This window comes from Echiichthys vipera (assembly GCF_963691815.1).
Source record: "Echiichthys vipera genome assembly, chromosome: 8".
Taxonomy (NCBI): Eukaryota; Metazoa; Chordata; class Actinopteri; order Perciformes; family Trachinidae; genus Echiichthys; species Echiichthys vipera.
The window spans coordinates 14,767,831-14,793,968 of record NC_139833.1 but is presented as its reverse complement, the minus strand read 5'-3'; the positions used below and the strand labels follow the sequence as shown (position 1 = coordinate 14,793,968).

The window sequence follows — 26,138 nt, the reverse complement described above, 5'->3', positions numbered from 1 at the left end:
GCAGGGTAATAATAAGAGATGTTATAAATCTTTTGTCATACAACCGAGGGAAACTACAGAACATTACATGCTACTACGCATAGCCCTTCTCTTCCTCTGTCAACACACACAGAGTTTAAAAACACATCATGATAAAATCACATAATGGCCCACAATCCCCGAGTGATATACAGTACACCTCCTGTGTTGTGGCTCATGGAACACTTCTCTACACTCCTCTCTCCTGTCTTTGGGCACTGGTGTGATAAGCAGCGATGGGTTGTATTACTTCACTTGGGTACTCCCGGGGGGAATCCCCCTGGTGTGTCTGTGTGTGTGTGTGTACGTGTGTTGTCTGTGTGTACGTGCTTCCCCACAGAAAGGGAAGAATACTACCATTGAGCACCCTGCCATTGCGCCAACGATCCTCTCCCCCGCGCCCCGCCCCTCGCCGTCCTCGCTTGCACTCTGACGTACAGTTGGAGCAGATTTGGTGACATGAAGATAAAAGCCTTCCTCTGTTTTTCTCTTTTCTCTTCTTTCCTCTTTCTCCAGTGTCACAAGAGCGCTGAGTGCAGTTGCCTCGACTGTAGACATAGAGTTCATTCAAAGCGACACAATCACTTTTCACTTCTGTTTTGTGATAAGCCAGAGTTCAGAGTGTCCTGGTGCAATAAGCCCACCATATAGTCAGCAGCTCTGTGCAGAAAGGCCTAAAGATGCCACACTACTGTATATACTACGGGTGTGCTCTAACAAGCGCTGTTTATGCAAAAGGCCTAACTCCCTCAGTCACAAATTTGACAACTCTGACAAGCCTGCAGAGGGTAAACAGTCCTTAACAGAGGCGGCACGCAACATTCTTTATTGCCGTATAATTCGTTTTAGACACAGTTAAGAAAAAAAAAATTATTTGATCTGTAATATTGAATTTGTCTGGCAGGAAATAGTGATACCAAAAAATTACTCACCATTAATCCGAGATGTATTCGCGGTTTGGCGCAAATTGCAGACTTTCCGTGGAGCTCAGTCAGAGTGAACTTTACCCTGCAAAAAAAAAGCAAAAACAATGTGAAGCACATTTCAGAGAGAAGACAGAACAGATCTTGTCTTCAGCAAGTGGATGTTGTTCCCTTGTAAAACTGCATGGAGGAGGAATCAGGGCTCCTTTTTCCTAAGTCAAATTCAAGCGCTTTTCCAGCATTTCCAGGTACATTTTTCATGTTTTTCCAGCACCTTACAGCCGTGGTAAACTACATATTTGTATACAGTACAATACTCAGTAATCAGTATTCTGATTATTGCACTTGTTCATCACATTAAATTAGCTGTTATTGTCCTATTACAACCAACATGAAAACTAACTTGACTAATAGATTAACAGAAATATACTGACCAACTATTTTGATCATCTGTTAATCATCAGAAGTACTTTTTCATGCAAAAATGTCAGAAAATGTTATTTTCAATCTCTCAAATAAGTCAATCTTCCGTTCCCTGTGTTATATCATATACTACATCCCATATAACAAACATTTCAAGCAGTTTCAAGCATCTCATTCAAAATCCAAGCACTTTTCAAACCTTGAAAACACCACACTAAAATCAAAGTGTTTTCAAGGACTTCCAGCACCCATACGAACCCTGAGGATAAAATGCAGTGGGTTAAAAGGACTATTGCATGAATGCCAGTGCCAGGTCAAATATAGAGAACACAGAGGACAAAGTGTTTGATAAATAGATTAATATTTCTTAACTTTAACAAAACTGCAAACCCTTGTTCCGCCCGGCTTTAGCCCCAGTTTTAGGAGAAATATGGTTCATCTGATTCTACTCTGACCACAGTACAAGGAGGGAATTCGGGTAAAAAGAGATGAACTCTCAGTGGCACTAACTTCATAGAGAGAAAGGATGGCCATGGGGAAATTGAAGCTTATAACTGGTTAAAATTATGGTTAGGTTTGAGGTTGTGTGCGTATTGGTTATAGGTAAAGATAGGGTGAGTCTCCAAGAAAGAAAATTCATGTAAATCAAAGCAATGTCCTCTGTGGTGGCAACAACAACAACAAGTCCTTGTGTTCACGTACGTCTGTCTGTGTAAATGAGTCACCTGACACGCAACGCTGGTGGACGCAGTTGATTACCCACACGTCCAATTCTATTAAAAGAACACGGTCATAATCTCTAATCACGCCAATGTCTGGCGGAATAAGGGGGCAGGTTAATCTGGATTACACGTCACCATGGTGAAGTCACAGGCAAGGCAGCTGATGCCCTGACCAGGAAGAGAGCGGGAGAGAGACCAGGTGAAACATAAAGACCCTGTCAGAGACAAACAAAGAAGGTAATGAACAGTTTGAAACACCTCATTTTTAACTTTATCTTTTTTTTCTTCCATTTACAAGAGTTTACCTTACGGGACCAGAGTAGTTTTCATATGCTGTGGTACTCAACAAAAGCCCCTTTTATAAAAACTCAATGATCCATTTATAAAGGGCTGACCATGGATGACCCGGTTTTAAAGCAACATCACAGGAAATAAAGAAGTGATATTTGGCTACGGCATATGTTTCACCAAAATCAACCTAAACTAAATCAGATGTATTGAAAACTGCACTCATATGACGACACACACCGCTGATAAGAAGCACGTCAAAGAGCTGAAAAGAAAAAAGAAGTGATGAAGTGATGATGCCAGGATTTTCCATGCAAGGTGTAACATTCGTTCTGCATTTACTGTACCTATGCAAGAAGTTTTAACATTTAATTTGATCACACTCCTATATGTAATAACATCTTAGATATCCATAATGCCTACAAGTCAGAATGATAATTTAATGATAGTCAACATTACATTATGGATATCTGGAATGTTTTTTTATTTGGGATATCTGAAAATAAAATGATGACTTGTAACACTCGGATTGTAGATATTTGTAGATAGAGTTTTTCCTACGAGAATTACATCACAGATGTCCAGAATATTTATTCTAGATATCTAAAATGTAATCGTGGATATCTAGAATTCAAAGCCCAATAGCCTACACATGAATGGCAAAAGCCACGTTGTGTTACTTGTACTAGTAAGAATGATGTTTTAGCTTTCTGAAGTGTTATTTTTGACTAGGAATAATTGAATTACAGATATGTGCAATACACATCCAGTCTAGATATTAAATATTTGGGAGACCTTCCAATTCAATTCAATTACACATTCATGCACTCCATCAATCCTTTTATTTTGAGCTGAAAAAGGTGCATCCTGGCACTGTCATCCCTCAGCATTATTCACCACTCACTCTTCAAGCAAAGTCACAAACTCAGCATGACTGGAAGTTATGTTGGATCCTCTGCACTTTTCACTGCATACTTAAGAGTGGGACAATTTGGGGTCCTCGTATGTTTTGGTGTTCAAACAGGGCTTTCTCTAATATGCGCACATGCACGAGCAAATAAAAGGCATGGCTTTGTTATCTGCAGGTCAGAGAGTTTAGAGGTGTAAAGCGGAGAGGGATTTCCCAGGGACAGGCGGGTTAGACCATGAATGCGTAAAGTGTGCACACTCTCCTTTCCACGGCTGTTTTTGCCTTCAGAATAAAACTTTTCGCCCTGGATGCTACAACTTGCAGTGGTGTGTGTGTGTGTGTGTGTGTGTGTGTGTGTGTGTGTGTGTGTGTGTGTGTGTGTGTGAGAAAGAGAGAGAGAGTCTGTGTCAGCTGGTGTGGAAGAAAAGAGCGCTGCTGTGCAAAGCCTGCAAGCCACCATCACATTCACAAACCTGTTGAAGCTATGTGCGAAGGGTATTATGTCTTCGGGTCTACGGTCTTTTTATTCCCCGCTTTTCCAACCTTGTCCCCGGATAGAGAGAGGCGCTTTGAGCCGTGTGATGTACTCTCGTACAGTTGTTTCTCTTTGACGGCCATCAGCTGACTGTAAAACTATCCCCTTCTACTTATTATCAAGTTAACACTGAGTGTGCTGATTTTGGAGCCGGGGCTCATGTCAAAACTATAACCTGTGTCGCCCAGTGTCGCTTTTGCGCCGGATGAAAAACGCTGATGCGCTTTACGGCTAAAAATACCTGTCTACGACTATATTTGGCTTGGCTGGATCACAATCGAAACGCTAAAATAGTCGGGCCCGCCCCGTATGAATGAATGGGATATCTCACCCGGCCAGGTGCTAAATTTAGCAACAAGGCTTGCGTCAATCACGAGCTCTGAGTGCGTCAGGGCTTCCCCCGCCCCCCGGAGCTCGTCATTGGTCAGAATTAGGACGTTGACCGAAAAAAACGCGCTTCGTGATTGGCTGTCACGAATTATTGTTCTCGGCGACTCCGGAGCCACTTTTTTAATTTTGAGGTTGCTGAGTACGCTTCTTCTTCTTCTTCTTCTTCTTCTTCTTCTTCTTCTTCTTCTACTTCTTCTTCTTCTTCTTCTTCTTTTTTTTCTTCTTAATATTATTATTAATATTATTATTAGTATTGTTATTATTATTATTCTAATACCCTGTGGTAAATGTGCCTTATCTGGTTGGTGAAAGTATTTCCTAACTTTCCACCATATTTGTCTTCAGTTATTAGCCCTATCACATTTTTTTATCAATTATTTTTATTATTTTATCTATTCATTATTTACACAGTTGAGAGGAAGCATATTTATACCCAGAAAGAATACAAAGAAAACTGAAAAACTAAATAATTAACACATTTTAAGATTCCTGAGAGTAACAACTTATTCTGATACCAGAACCACAATTTTGACAGGGTGGAATTAATTTTAGCCACGTTTTAAAGGCTTTAACTTTTTAGGAAATAGAAAGATATGGGACAATAAACAAAAATGTGTTTAAATTACATAAACTTCCATTTTAACAAGTGAGATGGTTTCATTATGAGCCTTTATTTTGTAGATAAAATAACTAATAATAAATAATTCTGCTGTGTGACATAATCACATTCCTTACCACTGAATGCCAGGATTTTTCTGTCAATGTCTTGACAGAATAAGGATGAAATAAGTTGATTTGTGTTTTATAATAATATTATTGTATTATTGTATGATAACATTTCGAAGCCTGATAATGGTGCAAACTAAATGAGTTGTTAGGATGGGGAGACTTATCATAACTTGAGCTAAAGGTTAAAGGCCGTAAGAAAGAAGTCATTCAAGGCCTGTTAGTTGATTTAATTGATGGTGCCACTGATTTCCACTGACACTGACTGCTGATGTGTTATGACAAGATAACAAAACACTGAAGTCACAGAATCTACATTGAATTTCGCCACAGGCTCATGTGTCCCAGGAAGAATAAGGTGAATGTGCTTTTTAAAAAATATTATTAACATTAGCATGATCATTAAAAAGAAGAAGAAGAATGACTCTTTATGCTAAAACAAATATGCACCGTCTTAGTGCATATACATCTGAATCTGCAACGTAAACAAATATATCTGTTTGAGAAATTTGGAGTAAAAAGTGCAATAGCCAATTTGTCACTAGGTAGAAGTAGGATTTATGCGTAAAATGGAAAATACCCAAGGCTACCTACATTTTAGAATACTGTACTTTTGTACTACTTTTCACTACTATATAATATACAAGATCTTTTTTTTAGCCTTTTATTTTTGTGATTTGATAAGTGTTTAAAATCTTCCACATCTCATTGATACCATGATTTTTTTAGCATTAGTTTTTCACATAAATTAAAAATGTAGGTACTTTTTAAGCCTTTAAAACTACTTTTTTATTATAATGAAAACAGATTGAGTCTGACAGATGCACACTGTTTCACCAGGAATGGTGCAAGCTCGCCCGCCGGATCCCCCTCTGCTTCCTCCCCTGCAACCATCAAACCAACCGTCTCTCTCCCTCGCTCTCTCTGATCCTCTCTCTCTCTCTCTCTCTCTCTCTCTCTCTCTCTCCTCTGCAGTGCCAAACACATAAGCCCTGCTCGCCGTGCCAGAGAGAGAGAGAGAGAGAGAGAGAGAGGGCTCTACTTTGAGTGACGTCACCTCTCCCATGGCGTCACATTGACGTAGCGCATACCAGCCGCTCTATGTGGAGGCAGAGCTCACATAAATGCACTATTTGACTTTCTCCCCTCAGACGGCGCACATAAACAAACCCGCGTTACAACTCCACACTTTGCAAAGCACCCGTCAGCACTGACTCACTCAACGGGGACAGACGCAGACAACACTTCTTCAACACCCGGGAGTTTTTAAATGTTTTTTTTCTACTTTATGTACTTTGGAAAAAAGTAAGAAGAAGAAACTTTTTGTCGCCGATGCATCCTGATTCTCAACAGTCTTAAGAGGTTGTTTTTTTAATATAAATACATAGGGTAGCCTACTATATTTTCTCTCCATTATTTCGACTCTTGGTGATTATTCTGGATGGACTACTTCATGCGAGGTTATTGCCACATGTAAAGACGGAACCGCCACAGCAAACCAGTAAGTAGGCTAAATTGTGAATGAATGAGTATCTGATGTTAGCGCGTAAGCTGCTTGTTAGATTACCAGACGCTTACAGAACAAAATCATTGATGTATATGCATGTAATGCCTGTTTATTGTTCATGTTTAAACTATAATATCATCATGTGTCCGATCTGTCTGTCTAACTTTGTGCGTCTAACCTGTTGATACGTCAAACTGCAACACGCCGCTCATGTCGTCCGCGTCCAAATGGGCGAAAAAATGAAGCTGGATTTGAATTTAATTTGACCAGGGAAGGTATCATATCCTTTCTGGTTGTCATGGAAATTAGATGCCGCTCTCTCACTCACACAATGAGGAGAATAGTCTAACCTACATTCAGACAGGAGGAGAGTCAAAGCTCTTTGATTTCATGCCATGTGTGGAGTTGTTTTTGCTTGTTTTGCCTCATCGTGGTGGATTTTTTTGGGGGGAGTTGTGCTGTCAATGAGTGATTTGCATGGTGTCTTTTGGGATATGGGTGTGTTTGTGTTTATATACAATGTCAATGATAAGCCGGGAGTTTTACAGTATAAATCCTTAGCCCCAGTTTTACAGTCTCTACAAAAAAGGGGATACGTGTTTTTAACAGTCACAGCTGTTGTCTGGTGGTCAATCGCAAATCTCTGATGTTTCACTGTCTACTGTCTCTGTGAGGACACGGGCTCTCCTCCCACTGATCGCAGGAAAAACACCCCACACGCCACATCACATTATTGAAGCCCTCTGTGAAGTATTTCCTAGAAACATCTGATGGCGACATAGGCACTATGTTCTCAAGCAGCTGCCGCCGAGGTTTAGGACTATCTGTGTGTGATAAGAAACCACCACAGCTGAGTTAAGGTTCTTGAGTATAACTTACTGTTGTTCACCTTTCTTTCTTTCTTTCTTTCTTTCTTTCTTTCTTTCTCTCTTTCTTTCACACACACTCAGGTTTACGCACGCACACAGCCGCGCACGCAGGGTCTTCTGACAGCCTCCCCTCAGAGCTGATTTACAGTACTCGCATATTTCTCTGTCCTCTCCTTTCTCTGTCTCTGTTTGCTGGAAAAACCTCGCGCTGTCCGGGGTTAGTGGTGCGAGGGGCTACCGGGGGCTACCGGCGCTCCGGGGCGCGTGCTTTACAGCTCTCATGTCGTTCTCTTGGTTACCGGTGCGCGCAGGGCCAGAGCCCCACCGACCGTCTCGGCCTGAGAAGAAAACGAGAGGGGATCCGTTTGCTCATTTAGGGAAAAAAAAAACTGGATGTCTCACTTAGCAGGAAAAAAAAATGTTATTTTATAATATGGCATCTATTTCCACTCTCTTAACCCTCCACAGAGGCTGCGATGAGGGCACATTTGTGCACAGTTACGCTCTTAATCGCATACGCTTATGAAAGAATGACGCTATTTTGGTTTGTATCAAAGACTATCTTATTTCTACTGCTGCCAAAACCGACTAGATTTATTGGCGTAAAGGTTTTTTTCTGCACTCAAATGAATAATGACTTAACTGTTCCAAATCAACCATAATCAAATAAGTATTGGACCCATACAGACTGACTTTTTTACTCCTTTTTTTCTTTATTTCGACATATACTATGTGAGGCATCAGTATAAGTGAGTCAAAATAGTTCAATGATTCTTCTCAGAATTTGTCTGTAAGAGTTTGGTAAAAGTGTCTGCTCTACCTAACACCATCTGGACGAGTCTGATCTGTTGACACAAAGATAAGAGATGACTGGAGGCTGCAGGTGCCTGTAGCCCTGAGAGTCGGTTATGGGGGCTGTGGCTTGTCAACAGACAGTATTGAGATCGAGTGGTCTCTCGACTTGACCGTATTCTAGTTTGGTTTGTGTGTGTGTCAGAGAGCGAAAGTGTGTGTATGTAAGGGCGTGTGACAGAAAGGGGGCGCTCCGGGCTTTGAAATCCCGCAGCCGTAGCGCGCCCTGCTGCAGTGAGGGAGTTGGAGGCGCACGGCGCACAGGAGTCCGCTGGTTTGGTTTCAGGTCCGACTCTCACATTTCTAGATTTCTCTCTCCCTCTGGATGAACCCTGAGCAGGCGAATACGGTGGTGATCAGAGGCAAGAAAAGCGATGGCTTGGAGGCACTGGCTCAGACTACTTTTATAAAAGTTGTCACTGTTGTAGGTCTGTATTTGTATGAGTTGTGTGCAGTTTTTTTTAGCCTGGTTCAATTTGCCTTTTATAAATTATAATAATAACGGAGCACAGCTTAGAATGAAACTTGTCGCCCACGTAAGTGTAAGTCTTGAAATTAGCTAAAAGTCCTCAGTTGTGGTTCATAATAGTATATGCATGGATTCGGTCGCATCTTTAATGCTAAAACTGTTCTATGTTTAATTTTTACGTGTGCTTTTACTATGCATGGAAATTTGCAATGATTTGTACCTTTTCGGCGACTGGAATCTTGCTCTGAGGTGCGCACAGTTTTGCATGTCCTTTCATCTTTCTGCCTCTTTTCATCCGAATTTATTGGCTTCATCTGCCACATTAGATTTTCGCAAATAATTGAATAATCTCGTTTCAGTTCCAAATCAAATTGTTGCTTATTATCTGTATCAACTTTTCTCCGGGTTCAAATGTTTTGAAGGTGGTGTGAATGTTGTTAAATTTCAACCTCCTGGAATAAATCTGCTAAATGAAGTTAGGGAAGGCAGTGCTTATTGGGGGGGAAATAGCAAAACATCCATTTTTGTGTACCTCTAAGTGTGATTCAGTTTTTTTGTTTTTTTTATTACTACCTTATGTGATGATCCCTGAGTGGAGATGACAGTACCTACCTTTCATCCCGCCGCCTCATCACTGGCTGTAACCCAGACATCTCTCCTCCAGACACAGGTTCGGAAGAGCGTGCCCAGCCGAGCTCGGAGCCCCGGCGATCGGACACTTCCTTTGCGAAGCCTGCCGAGTCCTCCTCGCTCCAGGAGCCCTGTCCCGGCCGCAGCCACGCCACCCCTCAATCCCGGACACTCAGCACCATTCAGCGCGAAGCTCTTTCACCAGGTACAGACCCCCAGCTCTTCCTTTTTTCATTTCATCGGGTCTTTCTTACTTTCTTTCTTCACTTGCTCTCTTCTCTCAATTGGTTCTTTTGTAGTAAGAGCAATCGTTGTGGCACTGGTCTATTTTTGCGCACCCATTGTGATTGAGGTGTTTGCTCATGTTTCATATAGGGAAAAATGCACAACAGTCCACGAAAAGTCCACTGTCAACCTAGAGGATAAATCAGAATTTAACGTAGGTAACAGGTCATACTTTAGCTTCTGTACACTCTTATTTAAATTAAGTTGCAGATCATAAAGTTTTAGGGACATGCTGGTGCTCTTTTCTTTGTGCGCGAGAGTTTCAGCTCGTGTGCCCGTTGTTTCAGAGTGTTTGTGCTATACGGCTGGCAAGTGCGGACTGAGTTGACATTTCAATCATTAGACAAACAGCCAGAAATAAGAGACTTCTGTTCTGAGACCAGGCACACCTCAATCCAGAAGCTGTGGGCGAATCAAATAGGTCATAGACATCGATCCTCCTAATGAGTCAACAAGGTCTTCAAAGCCCTCGTGACTAAAACAGGGAAAATGAAGGCTATATTGTTTTTCATTGTTTCAGTTATATATATTTTTAATTTATTATTTTATTCCGAACCTGTCAAATTCAACCTCATCCCATAATTGCATATGTCTACATTTAACAGATGATAACACCTTCAAATAATAGAATTAAATAGATATTTAGTCAGGGTGTATTTGGGTCTCTGTGCTTCGTGTGTGAGTGTGTGTGAGTGTGTAGGCTATGAAAACCACTCGTTGTGTGAGGCCACTGAATTCAAGCAATTTTTTCTCATAATTCACTGACAATTCTGTGTTTTTGTATTTATGTTTGAACCTTCATGTTTTTATTTGTTAGATCTATGGCATTCTGACAATGAACAAGCGCGCTCAGTTATTGGAACAGCTGCAGTTTGTCCAGTTGAAATGCACATCTCGAGGTTAGAGACTGTTTCGCTTCGCCTCCCTATGCTGCACCACCTGTGTCTGACTCTGCTTTGGTTGTCTGCCCTCTTGCTTTCATACACACACACACACACACACACACACACACACACACACACACACACACACACACACACACACACACACACTCTCACTCACACACGCACACACACACACCTTTTTGCATGCAAGTGTAATAAAGTCAATCCGATGGTGGTGTTGGAGTGTAGAAGGTTTCCTCCAGGTTTGCTTCATTGGCATAAATATAAAGATGCTGAGATACAATTCTATTCGTGCTGCTGAGTGTGTGTGACACGGGGCATGCTTGTGAGCGTGTGTGTGTGTGTGTGTGTGTGTGTGTGTGTGTGTGTGTGTGTGTGTGTGTGTGTGTGTGTGTGTGTGTGTGTGTGTGTGTCTGTGTGTGTGTGTGTGTTACTGAGTGAAGGAAAGGCACACTGCCAAATGTAAAGCACCAAAGAGGATGAGACGTTTGCAGACAAAAGTGGTTTTACAGGTTCTCCTTAGGATAAGGGTGCATGTTATTGGCAGAATGAGCGTATACAGCTTCGTGTTGACATCTTGAACATCATTAGTGATGAAAATATCTATGTGTGTGTGTGTGTGCTTTTATGTGTGTATGAAAAAACAACTCATCAAAAGCATCTTTCCTCACCTGACACACAGACAAACATCACTGTCCACACAAGTAACTGTCAGCTGTCAGGTATTATATTTGTTTTACGACATTTCTCAGCAACAACATTTCTTTTTGTCTTTCATCTCTTCTCAGGCTTGTCAACATATTGTATTATAAAGTACTTGTGTGCACATACCTGTTGATAATGTATATTACGGGTGTGTGCACACTACTGCCCAATACTGTTCTGAGGCTTGACCTACTGACACAATAGAGAGAGCTACAAAGTTCACCGCTGTGCTCTCCGCTCAGTTTTTTTTTTTTTCTCCTCTTCCTCTATTGCTTTTAATCAGTTGCAAAAGTACATTGGTTATAGCCCAGGAAGGCCCCATGACGCCCAAAATGCTGCATGTGTGTTTTTCCACGTGGGTTGAAGAGCTGGTCACTAGTAGAAGATGAAAAAAAACTTGATGACGTCAAGCACACGTAGGCCCACAGCTTGACTCATATCCTCAAATTTAAAAAAAATGTAAGAAAGCTTACAGCTCAATATTCCCATTGAGGCATATACTGTCCATTTGACTCCGTGTGTTGTGCATGGTACATTAAATGGTTTATTTTGAGAAAATAATTTGTAGTTCACCTTGAAGAAAGATTGTGGTTCTAGGCGGGGATTCTTTTACAAATCCATAGGATTATTAGAAATGTTCCCATCAGGTGTGTGTGAGAGGTCAGTTCTCTTTTGACCTGTTGTCTCTTTGATATAAAAAAAAAAATCACCCAGTCAAAGACAAACAAAAATATTAAAAAGAGAAAATAATACATAAGTAAATCAAGTAATGTAGATGAGTGTCCCTCATGTTTTTTTTTTTCTTCTTTAATTAAACGCTTTGACTCATCCTTTTTTTATTCGAGCCCCCACAGCCAAAATGCATGCTGCCCCTCCGGTATCACTTAACTGTGTTAGAGCAGCTAGAATTAACGTGTCACTCAGGCTGCTTCCGCCATGACGCTATTAGGCATGTATGACCGCAAACTATTCACTATTTCACATTTTTATTAGCCTATTAGTAGACGTTATTATGCATATAAATATAGAGAGAGGGAGATTTATGGAGTTACAGAACTTTTATTTTGTTGAAAAAGGATGGAACCGCTTAAACTTACAATACAGGAAACAGTCCGTGCCTCCCTGAACGACCCTGAGTGCGTCCGTTTGGATGGTGGTATTTTGTGAGTGCTTTTACAACAGCAGGTCCTGATATGTCCCGTATTTGACTAGACAAACATGACGCGCGAGGAACAGGGGCGATTACGGCAGAGCGCGCGCATGCTGGGCGTCAATGGGAGCAGCGCTGTGTTGACAGTTCCCTGCTCAGGAGCGACGAGCAAACACCACAAAGCCCTGGCTGCGCTGACACTCATGGCTGATTAGCCTGCACGGACACGCGCGTGCATGCAGGGCACGCACGTAAACGCAGGTGGAGTGTATTACGTAAGGGGTTTGATAAGACAAGACCATAATAGTCCACACACACACACAGATGATGAGGTGATGGCCTGCTGCTGTGACAGAATTAAATCAAGGGGGAAAACTCAAGACATACCGACTGGCGTCTGTGGCAGTTAGAGGAAATATCTGTGTGTGTCTGTGTTTGTGTGTGTGTGTTTGTGTGTGTGTGTGTGTGCGTGCGTGTGTGTCTTTGTAAGTGTGTGTGTGAGTGTGTGCACTTGTGTGTGGGTTGTGCAGAAAGCATCCAGCACCACCATGGGGTTCCATTATTATTTAATGTTCATCTCATCTGCTTTGCCATCTGACTCACCAGAGTATACACCCACACACACACATGCAACGCAAATCCTGCACACACGCACACACACACACACACACACTGGTCACAGATACTTCAGCATTTGGATTTGATTTTTGCTTTAACTGTTTACTGCAACTCAGAATTGCGCACTGATGACCTGCAGCTTCTGTAACTGAACTAACAGTGGGAGAATCAGCAGCGTCTGGGGTTGTGTGTGCGTGCTCCAAGTGTTTCTGCCCTATTCACTGAAGTGCTAAAAAGCAGGAAATTGAGTAAATGGAAAGATTTTTATATTCCTTAAAAGGTGCATTCAGAAAACTTTTATAACGTTGCGAAATCTCTGACACCTCAAGGGCTGAAAAAAACTGTCTGTTCCAATAGAGCTGTGCAGAATTTTTTAGTCATGCACTGTTTAATTGTTGACCCTGTTTACCCTCGTGTGCATGTGCCTCCAGCGGAGTCCGCCTTCATCCTGTAGATTAACTGAAGGGTTGTTCCTGTAATATGCTTCTGTGGAAAATCTGCCTCTTCTTGGAGTCCTGCTATTCTGTTTAAATTAGTGGTTGACTAATCCTAACTACTAATGATTGTGTGCCGTACAGCTCTACTAACACCGTACAATTGCTTTGTGAATAAAACCTTTTTTGGATACATGTGGCCTGATGTGCCACGCAGCTCTAACCTACGTGTGTGCTCTTTCTCCCTGGCAGACATGCCCTGTGTGCAGGCTCAGTATGGGCCAGTCCCTCCAGGCTCAGCCTATTCTGGCCAGTCGTTCAGTTACCAGGGCGACAGCTACAGCTCTGACCTCATGACCCCTGACTACACCAAGTTGGACCTGGGTGGTGGTGACATCTCTGCCGCTGCCACCACCTCCCTCCCCAGCTTCAACGTCTTTGTGGAAGGAAGCTACGAGCCCAAGTCCTCCTGCCTCTACCAGATGCCTACGCATAGGCCCATCAAAAAGGAGGAGGACAGCTACCCGACTGCTCCGCCACTGGAGGCCATGTCCTCCTCCACCATGTACTTTAAACAGTCTCCCCCCTCCACCCCGACCACCCCATCCCTGCCGCCCCAGCCCGGCACCTCCTTCCTGTGGGAGGAGCACCCACTGGCCCCTCCGTCACACCCACACTCCCTGGGCTCCACCCTTGAGACAGGCCCCCTCAAGTCGCCCCGCTTTCCACACTTCTACCAGCACTCGCCGCCCCACAGTGGCGGCAGCGTGGGGGGTTACGAGAGTCTGGGCGGAGGACTAGTTCGCACCTCCTCCTCTTCCTCCTCATCCTCCTCATCGGTCTCCCATCCTCACTGTCCACCCCTGGAGCAGCCCATGTACCAGCTGCACCGTGGGGCCGGGGGCAGCAGTCTCGCCTTTCGCTCCCTGGCTATTGGGCCATGTGGCCCCTTACTAGGAGACAGCCTGCCATCGCCTCCCCAGCGTGGCCCCCAAGGAGAGGGCACCTGTGCAGTGTGTGGGGACAATGCGGCCTGCCAGCACTACGGCGTACGCACTTGTGAGGGCTGCAAGGGATTCTTCAAGGTAATAACTCCTCAAAGCAAATAAGTCACATCAAATGTTACTTGAAAAAAAAGAGGCTTTATTGCAGTTTCAAGCTTTTAGTTTTACTTTCGACCCATCATGAAAGCTTAAAACTACCACAGTGCCTCTGTCCATTTATGGAGTAACTCTACCTCTATATTTTCTTCTTCATATTCCTAACCACTACTCTTGTTCCTGACCTCTGTGCCTTCTGCGACCAGATGCAAACACTCACATTCATAACTTAACCTAAAAATGTTTTCCAGTAGGCCTGTCTGTGAAGTGTAGCTGCAAACTGACTGACATTTTTGATTTCCAACAAATAATTGTCTTGCATTTGCTTCGCTCCCACTCTGTACCCGTCTCCACACTCTCTAAATCGTCTTTAAAGTCATCATGAAAGCACAACACACCCACAGGGGTCGTCTTTCCCAGCAACCAAGTGGGCACCTTGTGTGTTTGTGTGTGTGTGTGTGTGTGTGTGTGTGTGTGTGTGTGTGTGTGTGTGTGTGTGTGTGTGTGTGTGTGTGTGTGATTGTGTTGCTTGTCCTCAAAACACATTTCAGAAATAAGAGTCCAGTGGAAGAGGGAATCCTCCTTTAAATCTGTAAATCTGCGGCTACGAAATTGACCTCAATTCTGAAAACAAAAAAAACAAGAAACTAAGAATGATATTATGAGTCAGTTTGAGATTCGGTACGTAAAATGATTCAAACACTCCTCAGCTCGCTGTCTCACATCAACTGTTACCACACACATGCTCACACACACCTCATAATTTTAACATCACCAAGAGACCTTTTTTAGTCATAAATCACGATAGACATAACAACAAACTTCTCTGACTCGTCCGTGTGGTACAATACGCTCATTGTACCCAGCGACACTGGGGACACATTCATTTGCACAGTTTTTGAATTATAGCATTTTCTGGCACACTTGTTAAGCATTCTATTGGTCGCATGGGACAAGATAGTGAAATTAAGAGACAGCAAGAATGAGGGTGCAAACACAGAGGTAATTGAATAATGCCTCTGGTAGGTGGAAATGAATTATCCTTCTTTTCAATTAGTTTCACAATTTGTTTTTATTTAGTAATTAATGACAGCAGCGTCTGGTGGCAGCAGGCCGCGGGCTGTCTGTTTGCTGCAGCGCTCAGCAGCCACACACCCTGTCAAACCTCACTATGTTTACTTTACACACATGCAGATGCAACCAACCATGCACAGACAGCATACGCACCGAGAGCATATTCATACAGTAGCATGAACATGTTTTTCACCCTGAATCCAGGATGCAACAACAGAAAGTGAACCAGGCCTTTCACTCACTTTTCATATTCATATTATTCAGGCACATTACCTCCATTATCTTGATGGTTTTATTGTCCCCCTGAAAATATTTTTTCCTGATTGTGTTTAATTATCCCTGAATGGCTATTACACATTAAACCATAGAGGCTTGCTATAAATTGTTGTTATTTCATTAGTGCAATTTGAGGCACGTTTTGACCGTGAATTAATTTCAGCTAGATAGTTAGTTTTGTCCTGTGTTTATTATTTTGGCAGAATAATTTAGTCCATTCATTGGTTTCCATTAAGTTAGTGAATCTATTCAGATTTAGAATGTTTTTAAATTAAAAATCTATATCTCAGCTGTTAGTATAATTCAAACATTATGCTAGAAACAAAGAAGTACCATTAAAAACTGACCTGTTTTTATGCACCTACTGTCCTTAATGTAGTTGTGCTGGGCCTCAGTCAAAATACACGGTCAGTGCTTGCACACCATGCCAGTTAAAGTTGGATCATTAGTGGTGAAAGAAGAAATGGTAAAATGCACAAAACTATCCCTTAAATGCACATATGATATATAAGCAACATTTCGTTCTTTGAGGAAATGAAACCAGAAAAACACCTACGCACAGACCGACATACAACATATTTATGTGTAGGTGCACTTCGAATCAGATAATAAAAGTTAGGTTTTTTTCAATAAAAAGAGAGAGAGAGAGAGAGAGGGAGAGAGAGGGAGAGAGAGAGAGAGAGAGAGAGAGAGAGAGAGCGAGAGAGAGAGGGAGAGAGAGGGAGAGAGAGAGAGTGATTAAGAAGCAGGGAAGAGGGGTAGAAGAGACAAAGGGAGGAGAAGGGGGAACAGAGTCCCTGAAGGCTTTTAATTTAAGCCAAGGGTAATAGCACATGTTACATGTCAAGAATCTGCCTCTGCATGCCTCCATCCAGCCCACACAACACCTACAGCTGTAAGCATGTGTGTATTGGTGGATGTGCTTTTAGGTTCCTATAACTCATTCCTCAACTCTGACTGTCTGCGTGTAACTGAACGTTTTTTTTTCACTTTAATTAAGTCCTTGCCCACACAATGACACAAACAGTACTGCCACTCTCAAATTTCAGTTTCTGATACAAAGACAATGTTAGTAATTTCATGTCCTCGTAGTGAAATCCAGCCACTTATATCGGGGTGAATTACAAGACAGATTAGACTGGTTAAACAAGAATAAACTCTGTGCTCTCACACACCTACTCATACACGCACACTCTGGCCTAAATAGGTACGCAACGGTACAGAGCACAAGAGGGATCTAAAGATTTGCTAACCATATTGAGATAATTTAATCTCACTATCAAAGACTATAGTTATAGATTATAAACTCTGATATGTAGTGTCTCTGCTGAGACGCCAGCCATGCCCCACGCTGCTTATTAGAAATCAAAGTCACAAGAGCCCCAACCACACACACACACACACACACACACACATACATACATACAGAGAGCAGTGGAGAAAGACAGGAGACTGACAAGCTCCTGGAAGCTTAATTTATCAGAACCTTAATTGATCATTTCAAACTGTGGCTTTTATTAGAAGCAGCTATCTCATAAACAAAGCCCTGGGGTCACTGAGGGAAGAACATCCCTCTCAACCAACCACCAGGGTCAACTCAGCTGACACCACTTTCACCTGAACTCACAGTGTGTAGCAGGGAGAGAAAAAAAAACACAAAAGCTCCTATTGAAAAAGATGAAGAAAACAGAATCAACGTTACCCTGAAATCCAAACCTCAAAGTATCACTGCACATAAAAAAGTTGAACTCTAGCATGCTCATTGAATTTTTCTGTTGGACATGTACATAAAAGACTGAGAATGTATTTAAAGTTAGTGTTGGCCTTGGTGCAGAGTTGTAAAGGTGTCGATGTTGGCATGTTGAGGCTTTGTGTGTCATCCAGCCTCTCATGCAGCTTCATGTTTATTTCGGACTCCTACTAAACGTTACTTTCCCTCAACCACATTAATGACCATAACTAACTTATCCCCGCGCGCACGGGTCACTGACCATTGAAGGGATGAGAGGAAGACATTCAGAGCGATCTGCGGTACCATGGCAACGGCTCTCATCCGGCGCTGGCGCCCATTACGCGCCAGTTCCGCACTCGCGTCGGAGCATATGGAATAATTGGTGTGTTATTGGTCTCCCGGGGGCGCGGACATGTGTGGCGCGAGGGGTGCCTAATTGGATTTATTTGTTTTGATGTGTTTTAGAGGCGTTAAAGAAGAGGAGAAGCTGCGACACTTTCCGTGGGTTCCGTTTCCTTAATTTACAGTTTGTTCTGGCGCTCGTCTTGTCCGAGTGGAATCACAGCATGACTATTAATGTAAACACTTTGCAAATGACAGTCATTAAAGTGTAACTGTACACTTTCTTTTGCAACTGTAATCGTTGTAACATGCACCTCCGGCAAAGGCTTACCCAAGAGTTTTAATCCTGTAGAGATTGGCAACGAGCCGAGGCTTCACCGAGTTTGATAGTATAGGTCTGTGGATTGTTTATACTAAGATTATTGACCTTAGTACATACTTTAAATATGCGTATCCTGTATTGTCACACTGCTCTAGAATATGAAGAAGCTGTAGTCAGTGCATAACTGTGAAAATACCTTAATTCTTCTCCAATTGAGCCATTATTGCACTTATTCCACATTGAGACTTCAACTTCAGCCCTAAACGCACGGGATTGGCCAGTTGGATCGCGCGCGCACGGGATATGTTCTGTTATTATTGTCTTTCATCCACGCGGGGAGCGCACCCGGCACCCACGTGGCCCGTTTCAGATTTCGTTTTAATAAGGTCAGTAATAATCGCGCGAGCCAGCCGAGGAGAAAACAGCTCCCGCGGGGCCCATTGAGAGAGGCGAGATGCGCGAGGCCCCGGAGGTGCCACGAGCTGACCCGCGAGCTTCACATACAATCTGATCACGCAGCTCTTACGCCCCCCCCCCCCACCCCCCACCCCCACCCCCACCCCCGTCTCGCGGGACCCGCCTCAGCACGCCGCGCGCTCGGTCCCCCCCATTGTCAGCTCCGGCGCTAATAAAATTGTCCCTCCTGCAGGCGAGGCTTGTTGGAAAATTAATTTTATCTAATTATTCTGATGTCAACGCCGCCTTTCAGCGCGTAATTAAAATCTGACCTGCGAGCTTCTGCTTTCGTTCTTTGATGGGGAAGGAAAAAAAAACAGAAATTGCATTAAACAAATCAAATATTAGGTGGCTGATTGTGTTTGGAGGCTGATTATCGGAATGCTTGCTTCTTCTCCCCACAGCGCACCGTGCAGAAAAACGCCAAGTACGTGTGTCTGGCCAGTAAGAACTGTCCTGTGGACAAGAGGAGACGCAACCGATGCCAGTATTGTCGCTTTCAGAAGTGTCTGAGTGTCGGCATGGTGAAGGAAGGTAAGGGGAACGAAGTGACCACACACCTGATACCCACCTTTTTAACACGTTGGTGCAGCAGAAATCTGACCTTAAGCCCATGATGATAAAGTTTGTCTCTGCAATCAGGCGTTTAATACACCGGTAATGACCTGGCCTGTGGCAGCATCACACACATCCACCCAGTTTTAACTTGTCCACTCTGTGATGGAAGAACAAAGCAGAAAATACATAGTACCAATTAGTACCTGTCACCGGATGACTTTAACACACAGGTGAACTTCCTCCCCAAACATTCTCACGCTTTTCTCTCCACTTGTGTCGTCACATCACATATAGCCGGCTATTGTTGCATAGCAGAGATGTTTTGCTGATGTGTAGCGTGGCACTCTGCTCTCATTTTCCTGAGGTTTCTCACCTGTTTCACACACACATACCCACATTCTCACACTTAACATACTCGCACACAAACACACACACTTCTCTATCCCAAAACACATGTGCATAGAACAGCTCCACTGCCATCTGCTGGCTAGTGGTATCCTGTGTAGGGATTATAGGAAGATTGGAGAGCTCAGCCATAATTCTGCCGCTATGAAATATTGTTAACAAGCCTTATCAGTAAGAAAATAGAAGTTATTATGCGTAAATATTACCTTATTTCAACGAACAAACTGTTCTTTATTGCCTCTTGTCTAACTCTCTGTCTCTTTTTCTCAGTGGTTCGTACTGATAGCTTGAAGGGGCGCAGAGGCCGTCTGCCTTCGAAACCAAAGAGCCCCCTGCAGACAGAAGCATCTCCTCCTTCTCCTCCCCTCAGTTTGCTCTCCGCTCTGCTCAGGGCTTATTCCCACTGTGCGCCCCGTGACCTCGACTACAGCCAGGTACCCCCAACACCCATCGTCTTCTTTTTTTTTAGTGCATGCGTTCAGTGAGAAACATGTCCAGTTTTGGAGTTTATTTATCCAGTTGTTCACCTCTGTCTGTCTCTCTCTACAGTTCAGTGCTGCCGACCCTCCCTCCTCCTCCTCAGATGCCGAGCACATCCAACTCTTCTACAGACTGCTCACCATCTCGATGGAGACCACACGATGCTGGGCTGAGCGGGTGCCCGGGTTCTCTGAGCTTCAGCGCGACGATCAGAACCTGCTCATAGACTCTGCCTTCCTGGAGCTGTTTGTCCTGCGATTAGCTCACAGGTAAGAATAGATTGAACAAAAATCAGATGGAAGACATTAGCACATTTCATTTCACGTACGTCTCCATCCATAACTGTACGTCTAAAACTTCTTCCACAAGGTTTCAAATACACACCTACAACTTTCTCAGAAACTTTATATAACTTGGCATAGGGACAACAGGCAGTTCATATCCTTTACCATTACAGTACAGCGTGTAACTGTGCTGGCAAAGCTGTGTGTGCTGCTGTGTCGGTGTATCCAGAGTAGGAGGAGTGGAGCTGAGTAATCGCCATATGAACCAAATTATGAATGGAGTCTGTAGCTATGACAGCAGCTACACCCACAGAATTCCGCTCCGCTCGTCTGATATCTGACGCACAGAGAGCTCTGTGTGTGTTCTGCAGGCTAAAACTGTGCTAACATTGTGAACTGTGAATTGACAAGATCAATTCCATCTAAAAGCTAGTCAGCTGAGAAACTGAAAAGGGCTGTTATGGAAGGAAATGCATATTCAATTCAGCTGACTGAAAAAAAAAAAGGGTGAATCGTTTTTCTCATGCGTCAGTTTGTGTGCGTATGACAGTATGTGTGCGTCTCACTCGTGGATACCTGTGGTGCCATTATGACTGCCTTTGCCCATCTTTGCTTCAGAATTGCCCCGGGTTACCGGTCTGCTCTTGTAAGGCATGTGGCTGGTTAAATTTATGGGTAGGACGGGGGTTGGGCTACAAGCTCATCCCTTTGTCTGCGCTGTCGTCTAGGGCAGAAAACCAACACAGTCACACACACAAGCACACTTACTCACACACACTCACGCACACTGATGATGTAGAATCCCAACTCTCTCTCTCCTCCGCCCAGTGAAGGTCCAGGTGCAGGGTGGGTAGAGAAAGGGTGGTGGCATCACAGTCCCAGCAGGAGGGGGATCAGGCTAGGACTCTGACTCAGGCTAAACGGTGGACTCATAGGGGCCTCTATCAAACACACACACACACACACACACACACACACATACACACACATACACACACTGCTCATCTTCCCATCAGCCAAACTCCCACGGCACAGAGAAAAACGCACACAACCGGAGCACTGTCTTACTTTTGTTCGTCTTCCGTGAGAGCAAAGGATGCAGTCCACGCTCCCATCTTTTGTTTACGCAGCCCTGCATTGACCCTCTTTTGAACTCAAGCCTTGCAGACCCCCATGCAAGCGTATGTCTGTATGATTGTGAGTTTGTGTACGTGCGTGTGTGTGTGCGTGTGTGTGTGTGTGTGTGTGTGTGTGTGTGTGTGTGTGTGTGTGTGTGTGTGTGTGTGTGTGTGTGTGTGTGTGTGTGTGTGTGTGCTTGTGTGCACAGTGTGTGAAGAGTAAATTTGCTCTGCTCTTCTAGACCGGCATTGCTGTAAGCACCCCGTTACCAAACAGTTTCTGTGGTTATTGGTTGATTACCGTGGTGACAGTGTAGTCAGGAGTGAGTGGAATTTGTGGCCGACATCCAGCTGTGTGTGTGTGTGTGTGTGTGTGTGTGTGTGTGTGTGTGTGTGTGTGTGTGTGTGTGTGTGTGTGTGTGTGTGTGTGTGCAAGCATCTGCCTGGCTGCTTGTCTGCCAGTCTGTCTGTGTAGTTTTGCTCATGTGCTTCTATCAGACGTGGGTATAATAGTACTGAATCATTGACACTGATGCTGATATTGATACATAATAATACATATGATACTTTAGTAGTAGCTCGGTGTACCAGAGGAGCATTTACTCAATCAGACCAAGCCTCACGTACATTTATAGTGAACTGGCTTTATATTCTATTGTATTCCAAAGTTTGATACTTAATATGTTGCTTTTCTGTTTTTAAAAGGAAAAGTCTCAGCCTTTCTTTTATAGCAGAAGATCAAATCTACTCCAACTTGTTGCATCTATCCATCAATTCTTCCTTTTAAATGCATTTTTCACAAATGCAAAACCTGTTTTAGAAATTATTTTATGCTTCATTTGATGGAAATGTGTTAAATATATATAAAAAAGAAATCCAAAATGTTCATATTAAAGATAATGATGCAGCCATTGAAAGGGGAATTTAAGTTCCGAGGGCCAAGATACTGCAACCACAAAAAACTATATAAGAAGTCAAGTCACAATGAATTCAGTCTCCTTCGTAAGCAACAGGTGATGATCCTCTTCCATCCTTTCACGCTCTACATCCATCCCTGCCTCTTATTTCAAGTCCTCCCTCTGCTCCTACTTCTCTCAGCTAGTTCTGATCGCTTTTGTGTTTGTGTGCATAAGAATGGAAAGGTATTTTTCACTCTGTATGACTGACACATCTGCTGATGTGCAGGAGCATCTGTGTGCGTGTGTTTCTGCTGAGAGTGGGTGGAGTACCTCTTTTAAACTGCAGTAAGGATAATTAGACATACAAGGTAATTCATCTTCTCCTTATAACTGCTAAACCAATGTTAGTGCGTGGTGTAATTTGAGGCTTCCCCTATTTCCCCCCTTTTTCCCCACATCCCCCCCTCCTCTCTTTCTTGGGATGTTGTGTGTCGTGAGTAACTGATGCTTAAATACATCTGAGAAGCCTTTTCATTTCCTCATTAAGGCTCTGTGTTTCCACTGCACACCACAGCCCGTGCACATTAAAGCCATAACCGTTTACCTATCTCTAAATAGACACACACACACACACACACACACACACACACACACACACACACACACACACACACACACACACACACACACACACACACACACACACACACACACATAGAACAGCTCTTTGCCCTAACCCCTCACCCCACCCTGCCAGAAGGAAACACAGGAATGTTTTAAAATGCTGTAATTTGGAAAACACAACCTTAATCAGCTGCATGCCTGTGTTTGATGTGTGTCCCATTTATGTGTGAGTGCGCATACTGCCAGGTTTTCTCATTGTTTTAATTGTAATTGTTTCCTTGCCCCAGTATCACAAGCCATATTTACAATACATGGGGGAAAATGTAGCGTTTCATTGGGGGGAGAGATCTAACTGGAGTTTTCACCTTCACGTTTTTCCCCTCTCTGTGTGTCAGGTCGATGCTGTCAGAGGATAAACTAGTGTTCTGCAACGGCTTGGTGCTGCACAGGTTCCAGTGCCTTCGCGGGTTCGGCGAATGGCTGGACTCCATCCGGGACTTATCCACCCATCTCCAGAGCCTAAACCTGGACGCCAATGCCTTCGCCTGTCTGGCCGCCCTTGTACTGCTCACAGGTAAAAATAAAAACAAAAACAAAGCCATTGACATCGGTTCTCAAATCTTAAAATCTCCATCAGGAGAAAATAAAAAGAAACAGTATATATGACATTGTCAAAAATAGCAGCCTGTTTTCAAAGCTGGCTGCCCTCTCTCCACTTTACACCAACAAGCGCTGTCAATCACACAAGCCTCCTGTGCCTGAATATACAGATACAAACACACACACACACAGCTTCTTTCCTTTGTCCGGAGCTTTGGCTGCAGGGGATTCAATGTGACAGTGATCAGGTGGATATGTCCGCTAACGTCACACATACGCTCAACGACACATGTGCACGCTTGTTCTCACACATCTCGGCCTGACACAAGAACCTGATACCCGAGAGCACCTGCTGCACCTGCCACACACCTGGCCCTCTAATCAGTGTGCATGTGTGAAAAATGGAGAGAGAGAGAGAGACACAGTCTTTCTCCGTGACCATACGTTAGAGACAAAACAGAAGAGACAATAATTTAGTGGTCGGTAAAAGCACATTAGAAATGCATTAGAAATAGTGGATTGCAAATGTAGCCCAAGATGACAGAGGACACTCCTGCATTTAAGTGTTCACATTTCATTTTTTCAGAATAGAATAGAATTGAAAGTCTTTATTGTTATCCCAAAATACAAAACATTTTAGAATGCTACTCCGCATGGTGCCATTTAAAACGCATACATTAAAATCATTACACCTTCACACCAGAGTCAGATACTGTATATAAATTTGTAAGGGGTAAAACAGCCCTCTCTTCTATCCTCAGCTTCTTTACCTCACACTGCCCCTACCCCCTCCTCCTCTTCCTCCACCTCCTCTTCCTCCGTCTAAGCCCTCCAACCCCATCCTCACTCTCTAGGGGAGCACTTAACTCTGTGCCTGATCGACCAGCCCACCGTGGAGCACAGCTCTGGAATGGCGTCTGCGCTGTTCTCAGTGGCGCTCTGCCACCTCGGCAAAGCACACAGCACACTGCCACGACAGAGCCGCCAGAGCCACCGGGCGATCGAACGCTTCAGAGTGGCCTGTGCAGAAAGGCAGTCATCGATCCCTCCCCGGGAACTCGCTCACATAGAGAAAGAAGGGATAGCGAGAGCGGAGAGAGAGGGAAGCGGGAGTGTGTGAGAGGTCTAAAAGCTACGGTGAAAAGGAGGGCTGTAGTGACTCTGCGGTTGCAAACACAGAACAAACAAAAGAGTCACATAAACAAACAATAAATAAGCTTCAGATAATGGATACCTCAAAGTGAGACTGGTCTTGGTGACAGCCTCCCTGCAGACCGGCTGTGTGTGTGTGTGTGTGTGTGTGTGTGTCTGTCTGTGCGTGTCTGTGTGTGTGTGTGTGTGTGTGTGTGTGTGTGCGTGTGTGTGTGTGTGTGTGTGTGTGTGTGTGTGTGTGTTGGACACCCTGTTCTCTGCAGAATGAGTTAGTGTCACATTAAGCCTGGTACGGGTGCCACAGGAGTTGCTATGGGCAGCAGTGTGTGTGTGTGTGTTTCTAATTTCATTTGGCTGCTCACAGGGCTGAACAATCAGCTAATTGTTGAGTACTTTTGTTTCTGTCAATAGCTTAAATTGCAGGGACAATTTGTGTGCCTGTGTGAGTCTGCGCAAATGTTTGTATATATAGTGTGTGTGTGTGTGTGTGTGTGTGTGTGTGTGTGTGTGTGTGTGTGTGTGTGTGTGTGTGTGTGTGTGTGTGTGTGTGTGTGTGTGTGTGTGTGTGTGTGTGTGTGTGTGTGTGTGTGAGTGAGTATACAGGGCTCTTATTAGGTTAGACTTTGTATTGATCTGTAGTGAGTGAGACAAGTTAAGGCCTGTTAAGAACATTAGCCATACAAGCTAATGAGGTGGAATTCAATATAAACGAAGATATAGCAAATGCTTTGTCAGCTGAATGAGCTCTGATGTATGTGTATTTGTATTTGGGCTTTTTTTGCTGATGTTATTTTTGACATTTTAATGTATGATTTTCTTAACGTCTCTGTCTGTCTGTCCATCCGCAGAGCAAGTCCCAGGATTGAAGGACTCAAAGCGTGTTGAGGAGCTGCAGAATAAAGTGATTTGTTGTCTCAGAGACCACCTGGGTTGCAGCCTTTCTTCCTCCTCGTCTAAGGCTGTGCCCCCTCTGAGTCGTATTCTGGGTTTAAGGGCAGAGCTCCGTTCCCAGAGGACCCAGGGCCTTCAACGAATCTTCTACCTGAAGCTGGAGGATCTCGTACAGCCCCCTCCGTTGATCGACAGATTCCTGGACACTCTGCCCTACTGACGGCCCAGGCTGACCACACAGGGGGAAAAAAAACCCACATCCTGTTGAGGCCCCTGCTCCCCAACCCCCCACCCCCTCCAGGAGCACGCACACGCATCCAGGGAGAGACTCACTCCCCTCTAACTGATGCAGTGCAGAGAGCCAATCAAATGCTTTCCACTCAACAGGACAACCAATCAAGAACGCATTTCACTCAAAATGGACAACCTGCTAAATGCTTTTCACCAGTATAAAAGACATTACTCA

At 43.8% G+C, this 26,138-nt stretch overlaps 1 protein-coding gene across 2 annotated transcripts in view; it reads left to right on the top strand.

Moving 5' to 3' along the window:
* The first annotated feature begins 6,323 nt into the window (after positions 1-6,323).
* The window catches only part of nr4a3 (nuclear receptor subfamily 4, group A, member 3), a 21,149-nt gene continuing 1,334 nt past the window's right edge, over positions 6,324-26,138 (top strand). The window contains exons 1-8 of one of the 2 annotated variants that reach the window (XM_083917647.1): positions 6,324-6,436; positions 9,297-9,467; positions 13,612-14,444; positions 19,066-19,195; positions 19,895-20,058; positions 20,174-20,373; positions 23,425-23,603; positions 25,630-26,138. The exon at positions 25,630-26,138 is cut by the window's right edge and continues 1,334 nt beyond it. In XM_083917647.1, coding sequence (XP_083773773.1) covers positions 13,614-14,444; positions 19,066-19,195; positions 19,895-20,058; positions 20,174-20,373; positions 23,425-23,603; positions 25,630-25,892 — 1,767 coding nt within the window. In that variant the 5' untranslated portion in view covers positions 6,324-6,436; positions 9,297-9,467; positions 13,612-13,613 and the 3' untranslated portion in view covers positions 25,893-26,138. Of the gene's footprint in view, positions 6,437-9,296; positions 9,468-10,364; positions 10,447-13,611; positions 14,445-19,065; positions 19,196-19,894; positions 20,059-20,173; positions 20,374-23,424; positions 23,604-25,629 lie in introns of those variants that run through there. The other variant, XM_083917648.1, reaches the window with a different exon arrangement.